This window comes from Podarcis cretensis (genome assembly GCF_951804945.1).
Source record: "Podarcis cretensis genome assembly, chromosome: 15".
In the NCBI taxonomy this organism is placed as follows: Eukaryota; Metazoa; Chordata; class Lepidosauria; order Squamata; family Lacertidae; genus Podarcis; species Podarcis cretensis.
Window position 1 is genome coordinate 45,299,097 of NC_137185.1, and position 19,189 is coordinate 45,318,285.

At 46.4% G+C, this 19,189-nt stretch overlaps 1 protein-coding gene and 1 long non-coding RNA gene across 3 annotated transcripts in view; both read left to right on the forward strand.

Moving 5' to 3' along the window:
• PLEKHA2 (pleckstrin homology domain containing A2) overlaps positions 1 to 19,189 on the forward strand; it is a 97,244-nt gene that overhangs the window by 56,825 nt on the left and 21,230 nt on the right. Inside the window, exons 6-10 of one of the 2 annotated variants that reach the window (XM_079955149.1) lie at positions 2,843 to 2,950; positions 13,043 to 13,183; positions 14,449 to 14,517; positions 16,254 to 16,324; positions 18,862 to 18,925. In XM_079955149.1, coding sequence (XP_079811275.1) covers positions 2,843 to 2,950; positions 13,043 to 13,183; positions 14,449 to 14,517; positions 16,254 to 16,324; positions 18,862 to 18,925 — 453 coding nt within the window. The remainder of the gene's footprint in view (positions 1 to 2,842; positions 2,951 to 13,042; positions 13,184 to 14,448; positions 14,518 to 16,253; positions 16,325 to 18,861; positions 18,926 to 19,189) is intronic. The other variant, XM_079955150.1, reaches the window with a different exon arrangement.
• Positions 1 to 19,189, forward strand: part of LOC307204043 — a 63,980-nt gene that overhangs the window by 20,756 nt on the left and 24,035 nt on the right. The window lies entirely within an intron of this gene.

Here is a 19,189-nt window from a genome sequence, read left to right on the forward strand (position 1 = left end):
TGGGCCCTGGAAAGTCGCCCATGTGGGAATATGACCCTGACAGGCATTTGCTAGGGTCAAAATTGCCAATAGCTTCTTCCCACGCCAAGTACAGGGTCTTTGCCCATGCTCTTTGCCCATCCCTGCATTACTCTATGGCCTGAGGGCCACGTGAGACCCTCACTCTAATTTCCTGCAAGTGACAGTGGGCAGGTAGGGGATGGGGGAAGAAGTTGACAGAAATCAACAGTGCTCTCCAGCCACTTCCAGCCCTGTCCTTTCCCTCTACTGGCCCCAGCCCCAACCCCCAGCAGCATATAGCTCCAGGAAGGTCAAAATCTGATGAAATGAGCCATTGATGCCCCTTTCTCATGTGACTTTGTCTAATCCTCTTCAAGAGACACCTAAACTAGTGGCTTTGCTGAGAAGCAGAAGAAGGCAGTTGCCTTCATGCTGTGATGTGTCTGGTTTACCACCATGGGAAAAAGAGTGTCTGGGATTAGATGGAAGCTTGCCTTTGTTCCAGCAGAGCCCTTTTAACCATCTTATGGGGAACTTGCATGCAGACAGCCTCTGAAATTCCTTCCACGTATTGGCTGTTTGAGATCCAGCTGAGGCGGAGATCTGGGTCACCTAGGTGTTAGCCTAGTAAAAGCCAGTTTTACCTGCCCAGCCCACAGAGTACCTTCACCTCTTTGATGGAAGGTTGGAAAGTGAATCCTCCCAGCATTTGCTACCAGATTGTAGATAAGAATTTCTGCTATTAGGCAGGGGAAATGCATGCTGAAAGCCACAGACTCCTCCTGAATCTGATATAGTCACATATTTAGTTTTGTACTCTGGCCAAGGAGCTGCTGAGAGCTGCTAGATATCTCTGTCTGCTTGGCACCTGAAGGGCCATGATGTTGCTGCTGCTGCTGCTGCTGCTGCTGCTGCTGCTGCCGCCACCGCCATCCCCCCTGTCTGGAAGGACACCTGAGTACCTTTGCAAGGCAGGCATTGGGAAGGAGCAGAGGGAGGCACCTGAGAGGAAAGTTCAGGGAATAGATACATGAGTGGCTCCATATACTGTAGAACCACCAGAGGAAGACTGGGTGTTGTGCTTTGCAAATCAAAGGTACTAATCCCTCAGAGAAAGAAGTTTTTTTAAAATATGGAAGTTGTAGCAAGCTTGGTGTGAGCACAACATTGGAAACAGAGTAAGATACTAATTTAAGAAGAATGGCTGTAGAAATCATAGGCAGTTCTGTCTAATTTAATACAAGGGAATTTTATTATTAATTTATATAACGGTTACTTCAATGCATTTTAGAATTAGGCATAGTGAAGCCTATTGAAGGTGGTGCAATTAAACAAGACTTGGGGCTCATCCAGACTTCCCACCACTTTCCCCCAGGGAAACCCAATCTTTAGCACTCAGGTTTTCTCCAGATTGACATTTGCCCCAATTTAAAGCAAAAGGGTAGGTTTTCCTGTGGCTTTTTTTCAGGGGGAACTCACCGGAACTCATTTCTGGCCCTGTCAGGTGCCATTCTACGAGAAAGAGGGAGGTGCTCATGGTGAGTTCTAGCACCTGTTTTGCTAGAAAAATAGCACTAGGAAAGGAGCCAGAGAAGGGGAAAACCACTAGGACCCATGCCTAGAAAGTGTGGGTCAAGCAGAAGTGAAAGCAAGGCACTTTGGGAAGGAGGCGTGAGGCTCTGACAGGGTCTGAGAGTCCTCCCTCCTCCTTCCCAAATGCTAGTTGGTGCATTCCCAGCTTTGGGAAAGAGTTGGGAGGGCTCTAGGACCCTGTTAGAGCCTCACAACACCTTTCCAAAGCCCAGCCAGCCAGTGTGGGGACTGGAGGGAGCATCAAATTTTGACCTCGCTCCCCACTGCCTGTGTGACAAGGCTGTGGTATGAAAAGTTGGACCAGGGCTGAAGTACAAAGACATCTTTGCTAGTGCTGGAAAGATGATATATAGATCCCATTAAAGAGTTCTGGGTCTTTAAAAATGTACACTTTAAAAATACTATCAAGAATGTGCAACACATATGCAAGATTCCACAAATCAGATTTTGTGCTGGGGTGGGGGCTCTTGTGTCATTCAAATCCAGCTAGTCCATCTGTCAAAAAATATTCTAGCAAAATAATTTGATCTTAAAGCACCAACTTTTTTCTTTAGTACAGGTATATCATGCAAATAAATGCAGCCCATTATTTCCAGTATGCCTCCCTATTTCAAAGTGGAGTACTGCAGGAATTCTACAAATCAGCTGGACTCTTTGCTGGTATTGGATAGGGCATGAGACTCTTAATCTCAGGGTCATGGGTTTGAGTCCCACATTGAGCAAAAGATTCCAGCATTGCAGGAGGCTGGACTAGATGACCCTCATGGTCTTTTTCAACTCGATGATTCTATAACAAAATAAAAAAATTCCTTCCAGTAGCACCTTAAAGACCAACTAAGTTAGTTCTTGGTATGAGCTTTCGTGTGCATGCACACTTCTTCAGATACGAGAAGGGAATGGCTGGTATCTGAAGAAGTGTGCATGCACACGAAAGCTCATACCAAGAACTAACTTAGTTGGTCTTTAAGGTGCTACTGGAAGGAATTTTTTTATTTTGTTTTGACTATGGCAGACCAACACGACTACCTATCTGTAACTGGATCTATGATTCTATGAAATCCTTGCTGAATGGGATTTCATATACATTCTCAGGTGTCACTCTAGCAATTGATAAAAGCACTTCAAAAAAGGGTACATTTGGAGGGATTTAGAAGGATGCTGTCTCTTGTAGCGAGAGCCTGGCAGATTTTGAGAAGGCAGTTGTTTGGTTTTGAGCACGAGACATAACTTGTCCTTTTCTCTCTCTTAGGTTCCAAAGGGTGAAAGTTTCCCTCCAACTGCAGAAGTTGTCAAGCGTCCCTACAGGACTGAGATCATTGGTGGGGTGGTTGTGCAGACGCCAATCTCAGTCAACCAGGTGAGAAGGGAATGGCTGGTCAGCCAAATCTGTTGCTTTGGAGAAGGGATGGAGATGGAGAAGTTTACAGCATTTCTTTACAGCATTTATACCCCACTCTGCAGCCAAAAAGGCCCCCAGAGTGGCTTACATAAGATCAGTTTAAAAGCGCACAGCCTGTGCCTACAGCCTTACAATCTAAATACATAGCACAAAAGGAAAAAGGTATGAGGAGGGAAGGAGAAAATAAGCAAACTTGGGCCCAGACAGGCCTTGTGGAGGCCTGGTGTACATATAATACATAGGCATGAGTCCTTCTAATAATGGGTTGGTCCCTTGACCCTGATCAAAGATCCCATGGAGCCATTGTTGTGTTTCCAGAAGGGTAGTTGCATGTAATGATCTCAGGCAGGCAAGCAAGCCCTGATAAGAATTAACAAGTCTCTGGCAGTTTTATGGTACGTTTATTAATAAATTACATCCAGAGCGTGGCTCCCAGCCTGCCGCACTTGGATGCAAGTTGGTCACTCTGAGTCTCCGCCCCTGTCACAGCACGAAGGGCACCAGAGTCCAGTCCTTTCTCTCTTGCACTTCTGTTGCATTTTAACCCATTCAGCTCTTCTGGTTCGGGGAGAAGGTGGGTGGAATTCCACCCCCACCTCACCCCGCTCTTAAAAGAAGAGCCTTCTGAACGCTGTTTCTCACCTGGTTGCATAGCAACCTCCTCAATGCCGTCTATCTCTTCCCCTCCCTCTGCCTGCGAGCTCTCTGAGTCTGCTGCTCTACCTGAGTCTGGAAACTCTTGGTGAAGGGGGGGGGGCGAGCTAACCCACTCCTGCTCTGTCTGCATTCTTTCATCTTCAGAGTTTGACTCTTCCCAGGCATTCGATTCAGTCATGTCCCTGACACTGCATTAGTCAGTCTTGTGGCAGAAGTAAGTCTTGTGTCACTTTAAATTTTAACACATTTATTCTGGCATATGCTTCAATGGACTGGAGTCTTCTTTGTCTTCAGGTGCAGATATATTCTGTTATGAGTTGGGGGGGTCAATCAGGATGATACCCTACATCCCAAAGTTGTGGTCCTGTTTATGTGGGGTAGAATCGATAAGAGGAAACTGACCCAACCAGTCCCTTAGTTAAGTGAATGGCTTTGGCTGGCCAGTTAATACTGTGATTAATAATAATAATATAAAATTATTATGATTTATGAGTCTGCAGAGGTTGCCCTAGAGACAAATGGTTGCCTCACCCAGGATGGAGAACAATAGGTCAAGGGGGCATTGTGCATGGGGCGGGGGCCAGTGCTGGAAGCTGGAGACACAGAGACATGTCTTGTTCCGTGCTGGGCTTGGGGCTAATGGGGAAGCAAGATCTGTTGGAATGGTGATGCTGCAATCCCTTCCATCCTGTGCTTGCATTGCGTGCATGTGTACACAAAACAATACGTCCCTAAAAGACACCACAGTCTGTGCTGACTTGCATTCTAAAGAAACTGAACCCTGGGGAAACACCCCTGGAGTCTCTCACCACTCAGAGATTGGGGCTTGCGTGCAACAATGTGCACATTGCTTTGGGTGGAAACGTAAGCAGTGAGGGCAATGCAATGCAAAAATTCAGGCAATGACCCGGTTAGCTGGGATGCATGCCAAAAAAGCACAACAACCTCTTGTAGTAGCAGTGAAGGGTGATAAAGTGAACAGCATGGCAGTGAGTCCTGATCTGACTCAAGAGTGGTCCTTCAGATGTTGCCCCTCCCATCTCCCATCAGCTAGCAGTCAGGGATGATGGGACTTGGAGTTCAGCAACAACTGGAGGGCCAAAGGTTAGCTACAGCTGCCATGAGGACCTAAACAAAGCCCAGTAAAATAAGTGCAAAGAGCCTCCCAGTGCATCATCTTATTTCCCAAAGTGGTCAGCCAGGTGTTTCTGGCAAGTTCCAGGTGATGGATGGTGCTGGCGGATGCGACTGATGGGAGCTGGAGTCTCGCAGCATCTGCAGGGCTGCAGCTTCCTTACCGCCTGCTGGTACTTAGGCATAAGCAAAACTAAGATGAAAATGAGACATCCCAGCAATAATACCACCCTGCCCAACCCTTGGGCATCACAAAATCTGGGGCGTAGCAGCTGCTTTGCCTCCTTGCCAAATGGCCTGTCATGCCTCATTAACTTGCCGGAGAAAAGTGTGCCACCCTCCTCCTTGCTATGTGTGCCTTTTTTTAAAGAGGAAGCTGCTCATCCTGTGATGCAGGATTCAGAAGGTTAGGGAAGAGACTGGAGGAGCAGGAGCGTTTTCCTTTGAGCCATGACTGAAATGTGGCTAAGAAGCAAAAAGAACACAGTGGTACCTGCCAAATAATGTTGTCATGCAGAGTGCTTCTCTCCAGGAAGCCAGCAGCCATGTCTTCCTCTCAAAAGCACTTTTCCTTCCTGTTCCCCCTAGTTTTCCATCCCCCCCCCCATGCCTACTGGGCAGGTGCAGAATGCCTTCACCTTTACTAGTTGTGGAGAAGATGGAATTTTAGCAGGTGTAGTTTGCATGACAAGCTACACATCTCCTCAAATACGCTGTTCTATTCCTCTCCTATTGTGGTTTACTTATATGCTGCTTTTGGAACTGCGTATTGATACAGTGAAACAGGGGTTACCTGAGGGCCACTCCTGGAGGCACAGGCATGTGCATCTTGCAGAGACCTTCCCTGGCGCCAGAGAGTCACATCCCCCAGCTGAAATTAGGCTCGAAAGAAGCCTTCTTTAGCCAACAGAAGCCGTCTTTACAGTAGCCAAGAGTTGCAGCACACCTGTGGCGCACACAACAGTTTGCAAACGTTCCCATAGGTCCCAAAAGATTGTCGACCATTGCAATAGCAAATGCAGTAACCCAGCCAGATGGGTGGGGTATAAATAATAAATTATTAAATTATTATTATAGTACAATTAAAGCGCAATACAAAATTACACACACTGTAGGGATCATCTATGCAGTTGTTGAAGATGCAGATTCTGTGTCCTTTCTCTCTGTGTCGGTCTTTTACCTGGCCATCTTAGCATTCAAACAAGTGGGTCAGTGCCAGGAAGGACTATCCTGTGTACTTTTGCTGAACATGTAGATTGACTTCTGGTTCTATATCCCAGTATCCTAATTACTGGCTTTGCTGGCCTGTGGTTCTCGGGCTGCTATCCACCCTGAGCCCTCAGGACAGGGCAGGATAGGGCATGAAAGAAACAGTGCCAACCAACCCAGTAGGTACAGAGTACTTGAACTACAAGAGGAAGTCTTTCCAGCTTTTCATTACAGCTGTTGCCAGTTGCATGTCTCCCTTAATTAAGGCTTGGCCCCACATGTTTAATTAAATGGCTTGGCTGTGCATATCACACACTCACTCAACCTCTAGATGCTCTGCTCCATTCTGCTGAGAACAAACAGCAGGTATCCATAGTTTCTGTGTCCAATTAGCAGACCCAGTTTAATTGCTGACCTGGGACTGCTTTGCACAAAAGTAGAATGAGATGGTAGAGAAGACAGTGCCACTTTAGACTGCAGGGAGATGCCATTTTTTAAAGCATTTCTTAGTTTATTGAAAGTGTTTTTACCCCTCTCTTCAGTCCCAGGTCACTTTTAAAAGATGAGCATATAAGAACAGTCCCTGCCCTCAGGCCCACAATCTAAAAGACAGGACACAAAAAGGAAGAGGAACTGTGAGACTGTGAGGTGGAAATCAAACTCAGGCCCTAGTTCTTTGTCATGTCCCGATGGAATGAAGTGGAGGAGCCAAATGTCGCTGAGCTGAGTTGCTTCTTCTCATGCCCATGCTGAAGCCTGATGGAATAGGCGCTGCCAGGTGACCTTTGATGGAAGAAGCCTCGATAGAACGGGCTTCTTAGCTGAGCTGACAGGAGCCCAGCTTTCAAGCTCTTCCTCTTCTGCAGCCTGCTGGAATGGCTGCAGCAAGGCGGCAGCTGAGAAGGACAGAGGAAAAGCCTGATGGAGCTGGCTTCTCCGCAGAGCCAAATGAGTTGAGCATCTAGCTTTTCAAACATAGTGCAATTCTACTTCTTCCCTCTCTGAGCTGTGGGAAGAAGTAGGAAACAGGCAAGGAAACAGGCCCATGCGGCATGGCCACTGTCACCCTAAGGTAATCCCTTGCAAGAAAATAATAACAACAATAAAACCACCACATCCATGAGAGAGCTTCCAGCCCACTGCTAGATTTCCACTTGTGGGGAATGTTTTACACAAGGGAGCATTCAAAAATAATTCCTACCACGTGCTCTTCAAAAAAGCATGCCTGTTGCCTGCTTTGCTGTTCTTCCGGTGACAGACAGATACCTTTTATTTCCCCAGGCTTTTAGTTTTAGGATCTAAACTGTTTTATTAACTGCTGCTGTTGCTTTGTATTGTTGTAAACAGATGTTTCCTCCTCCCCACGTCCAATGCTCTGCGCTGCTGTCAAGGTCTGGCCAGCTTGAGTGGGATTGTGGAGAATCCCACTCCACAATCCCACTCCTGGCTCTTCCCCAACATGGCACAGGCACTGGGGAGGGGTGCTTTGTTGTGGGCCCTTCAGGCCAGGGGAGCCTGGTGCCCCAGTGGAGCACGTTGGCTACCTAAAATGTGCCACACAATGGCGCCCAGTGTCTGCCCCCTTTTTCCTTTGGGGACTGCATTTATTCAGAAGCAATAAGCAGGCACTCACCCATGAAATTTATGCAGCCAGCAAAAGCCCACTTTCTTCTTTGAAGAGCGAAGCCTTGGGCTCCCATTCTGTAGAAGTCAAAGCTGCATCAAAAGAACAGTTTGCTTTGTTCACTCTCTCTTTAGCCAAGGGGAGCTTGTGAAAGCCTAGTGTTTTGTCACTGGCTTATTTTTCTGCATTTCTGTTAATTGCGGGTGAAAAAAAATCATTTCCCATGTCACACACCACTTCTCTCTCTTCCCTTCCTTTCCCTCCTACTCCATGTGGCAAGGAAGCTGTTTTCTCAGGTCGGTTTTGTGCTTTGTGGCATCCTTAAGTGGTGTTGTCCTGAAAGGGACCCCAGAATCCCAATTTTAGCCAGTACACAATAACAAGATTGGGCCAGGGCTCTGGGAAATTACAAGCAGACCTTGCCCTCAAAGCCAAACCTCAAAGCCAAAGAACCTCAAAGCCAAAGTGAGAGCATTTGGGTCAAAATTAAGAGAGAGAAGAATAACAGGGACCTCATTGTGGGAGCTTACTATAGATCCCCAAGCCAAACGGAGGACATAGATGGAACAGATGGCCAAGCATGCAAAAGGAAGGGAGATAGTAGTAATGGGGGACTTCAATTACCCAGATATTTGCTGGATGTCAAACTCAGCCAAGAGCATAAGGTCAAACAGATTCCTCACTGGCCTTGCAGACAACTTCGTTGTCCAGAAAGTGGGAGAAGCAACAAGAGGAACAGCCATTTTAGATCTGGTCCTAACCAATGTTGATGACCTGGTTAGTGGGGTAGAAGTGGAAGGATCATTAGGCGCGAGTGATCATGCTCTTCTGAAGTTTACTATACAGCGGAAAGGAGCAGCCAAGCATACTAGGACTCAATTTCTTGACTTTAAGAAAGCCGACTTCATAAAACTTAGGGAAGTGCTGGGTGAGATCCCATGGACAGTAATACTAAAAGGTAGGGGAGTTCATGATGGCTGGGAGTTTGTTAAGAGGGAGATAGTAAAAGCACAACTTCAGGCAATACCAATGAGACGGAAACATGGAAGGTGCCTAAAGAAGCCAGGGTGGCTATCTAAAGAACTTTTAACTGAGTTAAGATTAAAAAAGGATGTGTACAAAAAATGGAAAAGGGGGGAAACCACCAAAGAGGAATTCAAACAAATAGCCAGCACATGTAGACACAAAGTCAGAAAAGCTAAAGCACAGAATGAACTCAAGCTTGCTAGAGAGGTTAAAAGCAACAAAAAAGGCTTTTATGGGTATGTTCGTAGCAAAAGGAAGAACAAAGAAACAGTGGGGTCACTCAGAGGAGAAGATGGTGAAATGCAAACAGGGGACACAGAAAGGGCTGAACTCCTTAATGCCTTCTTTGCCTCAGTCTTCTCCAATAAAGAAAACAATGCCCGACCTGAAGAATTTGGAGCAAATGATTCAGCAGAGGAAACACAGCCCAGAATAACTAAGGAGATAGTACAAGAATACTTGGCTAGTTTAGATGTATTCAAGTCTCCAGGGCCAGATGAACTGCATCCAAGAGCATTAAAAGAACTGGCAGGTGTGATCTCAGAACCACTGGCAGTCATCTTTGAGAATTCCTGGAGAACAGGCGAAGTCCCGGCAGACTGGAGGAGGGCAAATGTTGTCCCTATTTTCAAAAAGGGGAAAAGAGAGGACCCAAATAATTACCGCCCAGTCAGTCTGACATCAATACCAGGGAAGATTCTGGAGCAGATCATTAAGCAAACAGTCTGTGAGCACCTAGAAAGGAATACTGTGATCACCAATAGTCAGCATGGATTTCTGAAAAATAAGTCGTGTCAGACTAACCTGATCTCGTTTTTTGACAGAATTACAAGCCTGGTAGATGAAGGGAATGCAGTGGATGTAGCCTACCTTGATTTCAGCAAGGCATTTGACAAGGTGCCCCATGATATTCTTGTAAAGAAGCTGGTAAAATGCGGACTTGACTATGCTACCACTCAGTGGATTTGTAACTGGCTGACTGACCGAACCCAAAGGGTGCTCATCAATGGTTCCTCTTCATCCTGGAGAAGAGTGACTAGTGGGGTGCCACAGGGTTCTGTCTTGGGCCCGGTCTTATTCAACATCTTTATCAACAACTTGGATGATGGACTCAAGGGCATCCTGATCAAATTTGCAGATGACACCAAACTGGGAGGGGTGGCTAACACCCCAGAGGACAGGATCGCACTTCAAAACGACCTTGACAGATTAGAGAACTGGGCCAAAACAAACAAGATGAATTTTAACAGGGAGAAATGTAAAGTATTGCACTTGGGCAAAAAAAATGAGAGGCACAAATACAAGATGGGTGACACCTGGCTTGAGAGCAGTACATGCGAAAAGGATCTAGGAGTCTTGGTTGACCACAAACTTGACATGAGCCAACAATGTGACGTGGCAGCTAAAAAAGCCAATGCAATTCTGGGCTGCATCAGTAGGAGTATAGCATCTAGATCAAGGGAAGTAATAGTGCCACTGTATTCTGCTCTGGTCAGACCTCACCTGAAGTACTGTGTCCAGTTCTGAGCACCACAGTTCAAGAAGGACACGGACAAACTGGAACGTGTCCAGAGGAGGGCAACCAAAATGGTCAAAGGCCTGGAAACAATGCCTTATGAGGAACGGCTAAGGGAGCTGGGCATGTTTAGCCTGGAGAAGAGGAGGTTAAGGGGTGATATGACAGCCATGTTCAAATATATAAAAGGATGTCACATAGAGGAGGGAGATAGGTTGTTTTCTGCTGCTCCAGAGAAGCGGACACAGAGCAATGGATCCAAACTACAAGAAAGAAGATTCCACCTAAACATTAGGAAGAACTTCCTGACAGTAAGAGCTGTTTGACAGTGGAATTTGCTGCCAAGGAGTGTGGTGGAGTCTCCTTCTTTGGAGGTCTTTAAGCAGAGGCTTGACAACCATATGTCTGGAGTGCTCTGATGGTGTTTCCTGCTTGGCAGGGGCTTGGACTCGATGGCCCTTGTGGTCTCTTCCAACTCTAGGATTCGATGATTCGATGATTCTATCTGCCCTGATGGTTTCCAGGACCAGTGGCTTTATTTGGAACGGACTGCTTTATTCACCAGGTTGAGATGCTAGAGGAATTTATTTGTTTGCAAATTCCACTCAAACTAATCTGATCTGTAATTCCAGACTAATATGCACACAATAATGCATATCTGGATTTCACACTCCTCAAAATTTTGCAATGCAATTATAGCCTCACACACAAAACCCCAAACTGCTTATAAAAATGTTTATTTTAAGATAAAAGTAATGTTTAGAAATGTTTGAGAGAGAATACATATTCTAATTTGAGTCTTCCTGCAATTCTTGTTATAAAGTTACAATAAAAAAATATTTATATTAGATCTTTTCAGAAAATTGATTTTTGGGAGAGAATACATCTTTTAAAGATGATTTTTTTGTGCAATTATTAAGTTACATTTTAAAATTTAATCCGAATTTTGTGTTGTTGTTTTTTAAAAAATAAATTTTAAAAGTTTTATTTTAACAACTGTATGCTGTGTCCATCCCTGTCCCCAGGAAAAGGCAAATGACCGGATTATTCATACAAGGCCCAGTCATTCCAGGAGCTTTGTTCTGCTACCAGTGGGAGCTGGAGTTACACACTTGCATTCCCGTTCATGCCCAGAGAGGGCGCACAGCCATAGGCAATTTATTAAGCTAGGAAAATGCTGGGTATCACTTTGTATCCCATCCTATTGTTTGCATGCACCCAGTCTCCAAACAGCGAAAGACTTCTGGGGTTCCAGTGTTTTTGCAGGGTTTGGTTTCCTTGGAATGAAGATCAACGGAGACTATGGTATCCTTAGGATTTATGGTTTTGTTTACAACCTGACCATAAGATGGAAGGGCTCACAGCATTAGCACTGCCAAAGAGCTTGCCTCCCATTTCGGTTCCCAGGGAGATCTCTGAACCATGAGCTTTGGGTCCAGCATGGAGCAAGACGAGCCTCTGCCGCCAGCTCCCAGCACTGGCCAAAGCTCACACACAAAGCACAAGCTATTGCTCTTCTACCTTACAAGGTGGTGTTGCTTCCAGTTGGGTGAGGTGGGAGAGGAAGGTTGCACCCATTTGTCTCTAAGGCAACAGGGCAACCTCTCTGGACCTGTAAATGGTGGCAATTAGCTGGTCAGCTGAGGACACTATCTTACAAAGGAACGGATCTGACTGGCTTAGCGGCCTCTAATGCTAGTTTTGAAATCTCCTCGATACAGAATTACAGGCCTTGATATAATCCCAATTGACGTCACTCAGTCCAAGGTCTCATACCATTCTCATGTCTGAGTTAGGCTGACCGAGAATGCCTGGCTCTGAGTCACCCAGGGAGCATTGTGGTTGTGCATGGATTGGGGACTCCGCTTCCTTGTCCCCAAGGCCAGCGATCTCACCACTGCGCTGGGAGTAGTGGTGGCAAACATCAGGCTTGCAGGATCTATAAACTCCACAGGTCCACCCACCAGACCCATGTTCAATTAGTGGTGCAGGTGGGGCGCGCTCACTTGAAAGCAGCAGGGAGTCTCTGAGCACATGCACACCCAGCAATTTGTTTTTCAGTATCAGTCCTTCTGCACAAAAATCAACTCCTGGTTTCCACCTAAACTTGGTTTGATTCAGCAGCCTAATTTGGAAGAGGAAAATCTTTCAGTTGTTGGTATTGTTAATAATCTGGGAGTCAGAAGCCCTTGTCCGATGTACTGCAAACTGCTCCCAGCGCTCCCTTCTGCACCGCCTTGGCTTGGCTCTCAATTAATTTTATCCACATAAATGACCATAAAGAAGGGGCAAACTGGGCCAGATGCCATTTATTCAGGAAGCAGTGGTGCCATTACATGAGTGGATTTTGCAGACTGATGCAAACTGGGACCCTGGAGTTAGGAGTAGCAGGCTTTATCCCTTTGCTTCCTGCTTCCACCTATTTCGGGAAGGAGCTCAGTTAGGCCATCTGCTCTGCTCCAAGTAGGACTGGGAGAGACCCCTGTCTGCAACCCCAGAGAGCTGCTGCCCATCAGTGTAGACAGTACCGGATTAAATAGACCAGTCATCTGGCTTGGTACAAAGTTCCTATGTTGAAGTAGGAATCGGCTGCTGTTTGAATTGTGGGGAGGAGGGAGCTCTCATTTATAGTAGGTAAGGAGTAAGGCACCTATTAACCTCCTGCCCCCACAAACCACGGTCCCAATCCTGACCAAGGCCCCTATGCCTGCAGTTTACTAATGACGAATTGCATACAAGTGTTGTATATAGTTTGACTCTTGGGGTCTTGTGTGGCAGTTATGGGACTTTGGCAAAACAGATGACCAGTGTTCCTTTCCTGTCCAGCCTCAGTGGCAGCCTGATTCTTGGTGTGTGTTTTCTCCCTGCTCCCCTTCTCTCCTAGAATGGAGGGGATGGCTCCGAAAGCGGCGAGCCAGCAGTGCATCCTCTTCTGAAACGGTCCCAGAGTTACATCCCCAGTACCAAAACGCCACCTGGGCCACCCGTCCTCAAGAGCGGCTACTGTGTCAAGCAGGGGAATGTGGTAGGTCTCTGCCCTGGCCGGCCTTGGTGATGAAGTGGTGCTGGGTTTTAAAACCCGGTGCTTCCGTTGTGGGTGATGAAATCGTCCAGTGAGGCTCGGGGCGGGGGGGGGGGGAACTGAACATGAAGGTGGTTGTAGTGACTCCTGGAGAGAATTCCAGGTAGGCCCACAGCATTTTGCTGCCTGAGATGGAGTAGCAAACAGTGTCAGGTCTCTAGGGATGGGGAAGAAATCCGTTTTGGTTCACATCTGAAGCTGAGCCCACTTAATTTGCACTATCTGAAATATTGCATACCAAAACACAGTGTTTCTTTTGAAATTTTGAAATTCTCTGAGTTTTGCAATGACACTCTCTAGCCAGGCAGTGTGCACAAAAATGCATATACTCAGGTAAAGTGTGCAGAGAAATGCACGTACGTTAGTGGGGGGAAATGTGAAAGTGTATATTTGGCAAAGTTAAATAAAAACAGTGTATATTAGGAGAGATTTGCACTAAAATGCTGATAAATCTTTATGAGGACTTTTAAAAATGCATTTTACAAACTCATGAGGAAATGTGGAGAACTGAACTGAAGACTGAGAGAAAGTGAAACTGAGAAATTCACCTATCTGTAGCCCCCACCCCACCCCCTCAAGTTATAGTCATGGTACCTAAGTTATCTTGGCACCTGAGACAGCACATTTCATAAGCATCTCCTCTCCTCATCTGGCAGTAAAAATACATCAATAGTAAATTTAAAATAGCTACCAGCTTTCTGTCATTTCAAGACAAAAACATTCCACCTGGGACAGCTGCCACATCCTGTCTAATGGTAGGGCTTGGACCTGTGAGAGACCCTTTTGAGTGGATATGCTGGCCTCCAATTCCCATCGGCCCCAGCCAGGACAGCCAACCATCAGGAATGCTCAGAGTTGTAGTCCAACAACATCTTCAGGGATTCCCCCAGTCCTGATAGGGGTCAGGCCAAGGGTCTGGTTCCCATGCTGTCCTCTGCTTGTCCCCAACACTGACCATTCAGAGCCTCTGTACACAAGGGCTCTACTTCGTTATTATGCCTGTGTGTGAGGAATCCCATCCCGAAACTATCCATTCTTGTACGTTGTTTTGAAAAGCTATCTAACCTGGTGGCAGCAAATCACACAGGTGATCTGTATGATGCAGAGAGCAAGATCACAGGCTCTTGTGATGTGGAGTGTTTGGGACAGCTGTGGAAGACTTTGATAGAATATATCAGCATCCAAAAGGGGTTGTTTCTGTCTTTTAGAGGAAGAGCTGGAAACGGCGGTATTTCACCCTGGATGACTTTTCCATCAGTTACTTCAAGTGTGAGCAGGTAAGCCGAGGGCACCAACCTTTTTGGACCAGTGGGCACATTTTGCATTTTGAGAGAGTGCTTCGGGTGCCAGTCACAAAATGGCTGTGATGGGGGAGGTGCACCACACAAATGGGCTGCCACAAGGAACATGGCACAGCGCAAAACTAGAGAAACAGCCACCCTTGGCATCCTGCCCTTCCTCCTAAAGACAGCAACAGGGAACGTTCCTACTAAGAAGAATGTACTGGTTGGCTACTCCACATTCGCCTTCATTTTTCAGAAATTGCTTAAAACCTAACTGCACATTTTGCTCTGTAACTTTCTTTCTAGAAGGGCTAGAGCAGGGGTAGTCAACCTTTTTATACCTACCACCCACTAATGCATCTTTCTTGCTGGTAAAATTTCCTTACTGCCCACCAGTGCTCGATGGAAGAAGGGTTCAGCTTGTGCCATAGAACCCCCTACCACCCACCTAGAATCCTGAAATGCCCACTAGTGAGCGGTAGGGACCAGGTTGACAACCCCTGGGATAGAGACTTGATTTTTAAGTTTAATTTTTTTAAAAAGCTTAGAGTCAGAGTGCATCATTGAAAAGCTCTGCAGGCATTGTGTTCCGGCTGCTGCAGGAGCCAGAGTGGTGACCCCTGAGGGAAGCCAGGCTGTTGTGCCTTTTGAGAATTGCCACTTGCTCTTGGCTGCTCTCGTGACTGGTGCAAGGGGCCCCAGTTCCTTCAGGACAAATGCCTGTTTTCCATTAAGCAAAAAAGGGAGGCTGGTGTGAATCTGCTATGTCTGTGGTGGGAAACTGCCGGCCACAACTCCTGTGCATCAGGTGCAGGTGTAGTAAAGCTGCAACTGGGCTGAAAGTGGGTTTGTGCTGCCCGTCATCTGACCAGAGGTGCCTGCAAAGCTCTGCACACAGTTTGTTTAGAAATCGCGCGGGCCAGAGCAGTTCCCCTGATGACACTGTGACCTCAGCGGCTGCCCCCCACCCCCCGTCCACCTGCCAAAGAGCCCAAGGAGGGTGGGTGGGAGAGAGAAGGGTCTGGTCGGCAAGCTGGATCTCATTCTCCACCCATGCTGTGTGACTGCTGTGAGGGAGTCAGGTTTGGACAATTGAAGATTAAGGTGACTAAAAGGGAAGTTGCTTTATGGTCATAAGCACCAAAGAGGAATGCTGCTGTTTCAGGCTAAAGGTACATCCAGTTAAGATCCTTTTCTCACTATGGGCAGCCAGATGCAAGCAGGCAGGACATAAGCACAGCCATGCTTTACAAACTGTGCTCCCAGTAACTATTCCTGGGGGTTGCATGCAGCCACGTCATGACTAGCCACCACGGAGAAGCCTTACACTCGGTAAATGTTTCGAACCTCCTTTTCAAGACATCCAGTTGGGCAACTATCACTACATCTTGTGGTAGTGAATTCCTTCGTTCAACTCAGCGCTGTGCAAAGGAGTTTTTCCTTTTGTCTATCCTGAATCTTCCAATACTTGGCTTCTAGCCCATGGTCTAGAAAAGCTTCTGTTGCCTCTTTGTACAGCTTTGTACAGTTCTATCATGTATACACAAGCCCCATAACTTAACTTTTTTCCTACTAAAATGCTGAAAAGTTGTAACCTTGTTACTCTTGCCACCAGCTCCCCAGAAGCTCATCTGCCAACTCAATGGCTCCATTAACTGCTCTTGCCTGGATTTTCGGCTCTCATTGCTGACAGTTCAACTACCTGGCATCTGTTTTGCTTGTCTCCTCAGGACAAAGAGCCGTTGCGATCAATCCTCCTGAAGGACGTGCTGAAGACTCATGAATGTCTAGTGAAATCTGGGTATGGCTTTTGTTTCCAGCTGGGTTTTATATTTGGCATTGGCACTTGGAGCCAACTTCTGCAGGTTCTGTCTGTGATGACTAGTGAGACCCAAGGTTTTGGGGGGCCCAGCACCTTACTGGAGAGAGAGAGATAGCGGCAGCCCCAATTACTTGGCAATTGCACAGGGATGAAAAGCGGTATATACCCTGTAAATATGGGACTTTAAAAAGAAAAGATCACTGCTAAGATTGGTAGGAAGAGCTCTGTCATCCCTTTGCAGTTCCTCTCTTGCGCGACACAAACGGAACTTCAGCTTGTCTAGTCAGGTGCCTCATCATGGAATAGTTAAGGAAAAGGCTTAAAGTGGGGGGAGTGATTTGATTCAGAGGGGAATAGAAGTTAAACCCTCTCTCACAGACCATGGACCTAAACCAAGTCTCTCTCATTCCGTCTTCTTCGTCTTCAAATTTGTATACAGTTCACAAAATAAAATTACAATATAAAAACATAAGATACATAATAAAAATAAGAACAAAAAACAAACCAATAACCCCCCAATACATTTAAATGTTGTTTTTGACTGGTGCCTAAAGATGTATAAGAGCATTCCACAAATGGGAGCCACTGCAGGAAAGGCCTGTTCCTGTGTTGCCGCCCTCCAGACCTCTCAAGGAGGAGGCACATGATGAAGAGGCTCAGAAGATGATCTCTGGGTCCGGGTAGGTCATGCTGGGAAGGGAAACTTGGAATTTCTGCAGGCAAAGCAGCTGTTCTCTCACTGGTGGTTGCAGGTTTATTTTGTGTTCCAGAAGATAACTTAATAGTGTGGGAGAACTGTTGTTTTTTGCTGGCATGTGTGTGCATGTGTGTATTCCTATTACATGGTGTGTCGCGCAGCGGTAAATTAATCAACACAGAATCTTCTTCATAAACCGAATAAAACTTTTACTTAAGAAAATAAACTTGTTCAGAAACAGCATAGATAAAGAGCATACACAGAGTGCTCATAGCAGCTATCTGCCTCTTCACAGAGCCACAGTCATAGTCACTGATTAACTGGAGTCCTGGAGCCACTCCGTCTGCAACAAGACAACAGGCACAGGCACTACACTGGGCCTGCCTGCAAACAGGTTGCAAATCTATAGAGAGAATGAGTCATCCTGTAGATCATAGAATCATAGAGTTGGAAGAGACCACAAGGGCCATCGAGTCCAACCCCCTGCCAAGCAGGAAACATCATCAGAGCACTCCTGACATACGGTTGTCAAGCCTCTGCTTAAAGACCTCCAAAGAAGGAGACTCCACCACACTCCTTGGCAGCAAATTCCACTGTCCAACAGCTCTTACTGTCAGGTTCTTCCTAATGTTTAGGTGGAATCTTCTTTCTTGTAGTTTGGATCCATTGCTCCGTGTCCGCTTCTCTGGAGCAGCAGAAAACAACCTTTCTCCCTCCTCTATGTGACATCCTTTTATATATTTGAACATGGCTATCATATCACCCCTTAACCTCCTCTTCTCCAGGCTAAACATGCCCAGCTCCCTTAGCCATTCCTCATAAGGCATCGTTTCCAGGCCTTTGACCATTTTGGTTGCCCTCCTCTGGACACGTTCCAGTTTGTCCGTGTCCTTCTTGAACTGTGGTGCCCAGAACTGGACACAGTACTCCAGGTGAGGTCTGACCAGAGCAGAATACAGTGGCACTATTACTTCCCTTGATCTAGCTGCTATACTCCTATTGATGCAGCCCAGAATTGCATTGGCTTTTTTAGCTGCCGCGTCACACTGTTGGCTCATGTCAAGTTTGTGGTCAACCAAGACTCCTAGATCCTTTTTACATGTACTGCTCTCAAGCCAGGTGTCACCCATCTTGTATTTGTGCCTCTCATTTTTTTTGCCCAAGTGCAATACTTTACATTTCTCCCTGTTAAAATTCATCTTGTTTGTTTTGGCCCAGTTCTCTAATCTGTCAAGGTCATTTTGAAGTGTGATCCTGTCATCTGGGGTGTTAGCCACCCCTCCCAGTTTGGTGTCATCTGCAAATTTGATCAGGATGCCCTTGAGTCCATCATCCAAGTCGTTGATAAAGATGTTGAATAAGACCGGGCCCAAGACAGAACCCTGTGGCACTCCACTAGTCACTCTTCTCCAGGATGAAGAGGAACCATTGATGAGCACCCTTTGGGTTCGGTCAGTCAGCCAGTTACAAATCCACTGAGTGGTAGCATAGTCAAGTCCACATTTTACCAGCTTCTTTACAAGAATATCATGGGGCACCTTGTCAAATGCCTTGCTGAAATCAAGGTAGGCTACATCCACTGCATTGCCTTCATCTACCATGGTTGTAATGAGTCATAATGATTCAGCAGTTTGCTGTTAACAGTTAACAGTTAATGAATGATTGTGTAGGCCTTGTAGTCCTTGCCTTACTGCTCCTGCTCTTAAGAACCTTTGTCTCATGACATGGTGCATTAGCCATTTAATGTCTTGTAAAATAACTCACTTAAAGAAGAAAAATGTGGTGTCAACAGGTCGGCTTTTCCTTCTGTGTTTTCTAGTGATCTTCTAATGCGGGACAATCTCTTTGAAATCACAACGAGCTACAGGACCTTCTATATCCAGGTAAAATACCCTCCTTACTGACCAGTGGAGACTTGGCAGGTAGGGCAGTTTTGGGGAAGCATCCTAGGGGTTTCTTGGAGAGAAAATCCTTTACGAAGTCTGGCATCAGGGACCCTTTAAGACTCCTTTGCCTTCTTCCAGGTCAGATGGCTGCATTGACTGGGCCTGATGGGAGTTGCAGTCCAAAACCACCTGCAGGGCTCCAGGTTGGAGAATGCTGGCATAAAGCTGGGATGGGGGAAGATGGCCAGGAGCTCTGGAATT